The following is a 2450-nucleotide window of genomic DNA, read 5'->3' on the forward strand; positions in this document are numbered from 1 at the left end:
GGCGGAGCGACAGCAACGTTGGCGAGGGGCTGGGCAAAAGTATAGTCGCACACCGCTGGCGTAGTCGTGTTCCAGTGGTAGCCGGGAGCCAACATCCACAACTGTTTCGACTCTAACCGCTTGAACTTGTTTTCCTTACCTGTGACCGAACGAGCAGCAAAGGACGAAGGCGTGAGCGTTGTTTGCTCCACCCAACGCACTCAATGATTGAGAGAAAGATGAGATAGCCAACCTACTACCCAGTTGGCGTGTATCTGCACCGGTTGGAAGTGGTTTACCGAGACCGCCTGGTGCCAGTACAGACCGCCATTGATGAACAACTCCCGATTTAGATAGTGCCCTGGGGGTGCGTCTGTTAGTGGAACATTTGCAATAACCACTACGCTGAGAGAAAGGTGAGAGTAGGGAAGGGAGGTGTGACAAGCGCACTTTCCAAAAGTCTGCTGTTGGCATTGAACAGCTTCTGTTCGGTGTTACGCTCGGCGTAGGGCCTCGTCCGAGTCTGTTGTTTGTTGTTTGTTGTTGGGGGGGGTTATGCTGCTGGGGTCCAAGAAATTGCGACAAGGGACGGCAACGAACCCGCAGTGAGTGTTCTACTCGGACAACCTCCCACAGCTTCAAGAGCGCTGGCGTTGGATTCAGGAATATGAACCCCATACACGAAACGGGTGGGCCAACCAGGCCTGTTTGCGCGACACAGCTGCTATTAGGGGCTGCGGAGACCAGATATGCCAACGAATGTGGATATGTACCGTCGTGTTGAGTGTGTATGTCGGCGGGAGAATGGATATCTATAAAGTCGAATGGATTCGCTAACCACACTTGATCCACGTCGAAGAGAAGCACTCGGTAGCCGAGCTGGAGCAGGTGCTTAATGTAGAGGAGCCTGTGTGTGCACAAACCACTCCCTCCGTTATTGTTATAACCTCCAAGCAAACTACAAGCAGCACAGCTTTACATACCGTAAGTGCATGAGCCCTTGGTAGGCAGTCGTCCCATATCGCAAGAACTGGTTGGCTCCAAAAGCGCGCCCTGCCATAAACACAACCGGTTCCTGCGCGTATCGTTGTAAAGCATTGATGCACGAACAACACAATCAGGACCACGAGAAGAGAGAGAGAGAGATGTTACGTTTGCTGCCTTGAGCGAGGTGTAGGTGTTAACGTCGCCGGCAAGAATGACGTAGTTCGAAAAGTTGAAACGCCTCACAGAGCAGACCCAGTTGTAGGTAAAGTCCAGCATCCCTTGACTCACCTAGTCATCGTCGTGCCAAAGGGTGGCGTGTCAAGCCAAAGGTGCTATCGAGTAAGTTACAAATCGCAGAGAGCACCACTTTCTAAAATCGCGGGATGAGGGGCGCCATGTACGAGGGAAACGGCGATGACCTTCTCGCCCTTGATGCTTCGCTGGTTGACAAGCTCCATCATTTCGATCACGTCGCTGCTCTTCGCTGCCTCGCAGAGGTGAGGGAATATTCAGGTAAGGCAAGTGACACTTGTATACGACGGGATAGGAGAGCGATCTCTGTATGTATGGATAGATTGTGTGTGGTGCGTGCGTGCGTGCGTGCGTGTGCGGTGCGCCAGTGAGGCACTGATATAGCACGAGTAAGGAAGCAAGGTGTACGATCTACGGCGCTGGGGAAGTCGTCTTGCTCGTTGAGCAGAGGCGCTAGCTCCGCCAGCAAGTCGTCCAATTCCTCGGGGGCGCTCTGCACGGTTCGCCGGGCAGCACTTGCCCCAGCCACCGGTGGTGGTTCGTTGGTTGTAGGTGGTCGACGAGGCGTCGGCGGCAGCCGGTGAGAGAAGGGAGAGGGCGACAGTCGGAGCTGGCTGGAGGGACGAGGCCGTTCCTCCCGGCTTGATTGCTTTGATGGTTGGGCCTCCGCAACGGCCACATTCTTTGGTGGGAGGTGGTCTGTGCACAGGGAACACACCAGGACAGATTAGTAATCCACACTTCTTTTCGGGAAAGGATGGTGGCGGAGGCTCACTGGTGAGTGTGAAAAAGGAGAAGTTGAGCCAGGCGCTCAGCAGTATGCCGAGGCCCAGGAGCACCAGCCTCTTCCTCACGCCCCTCATGTGGCAAGCGTTTTTTCTCTTTTTTTCCACTCTACCTTTTCTTTTCCGTTGCAGAATTTTCATTTATTTGTTTGTTGTACAACCGCCCCCGCCGAACACGCACGTTCACCACTTGGTGCGGCCAAAGTTCTCGATTGTGCGCGACAGAGACTTGATCTCGACCTCGTACTGCTCGGCTTTAGCCCTCCACTGGGCCTCCTTGCTGGCCATCTGCTCCGACAAGGCGGTTACCTCCTTCTCCCTGCTGCGGAGCTCTTGCTTGAGCCGCTTGATCTCGTTCTTGTCGTTGATGGCTCGCTCCACCTCCTCCAGCTTCTCCTTCTCCTTGTTGATCTGCATGTCGATCCGCTGCACTTTCTCCTTCTCGAT

The 2450-nt window shown here is 54.4% G+C and overlaps 1 protein-coding gene across 1 annotated transcript in view; it reads right to left on the reverse strand.

Annotated features, from left to right (window-relative positions):
• Positions 1 to 2186: 2186 nt before the first annotated feature.
• ACA1_249900 (uncharacterized protein) overlaps positions 2187 to 2450 on the reverse strand; it is a gene marked incomplete at both ends in the record, with an annotated part of 2036 nt that continues 1772 nt past the window's right edge. Inside the window, one exon of the mRNA XM_004352602.1 lies at positions 2187 to 2414. Coding sequence (XP_004352654.1) covers positions 2187 to 2414 — 228 coding nt within the window. The remainder of the gene's footprint in view (positions 2415 to 2450) is intronic.

Source organism: Acanthamoeba castellanii (genome assembly GCF_000313135.1).
Source record: "Acanthamoeba castellanii str. Neff unplaced genomic scaffold scf7180000084767, whole genome shotgun sequence".
Taxonomy (NCBI): Eukaryota; Discosea; order Longamoebia; family Acanthamoebidae; genus Acanthamoeba; species Acanthamoeba castellanii.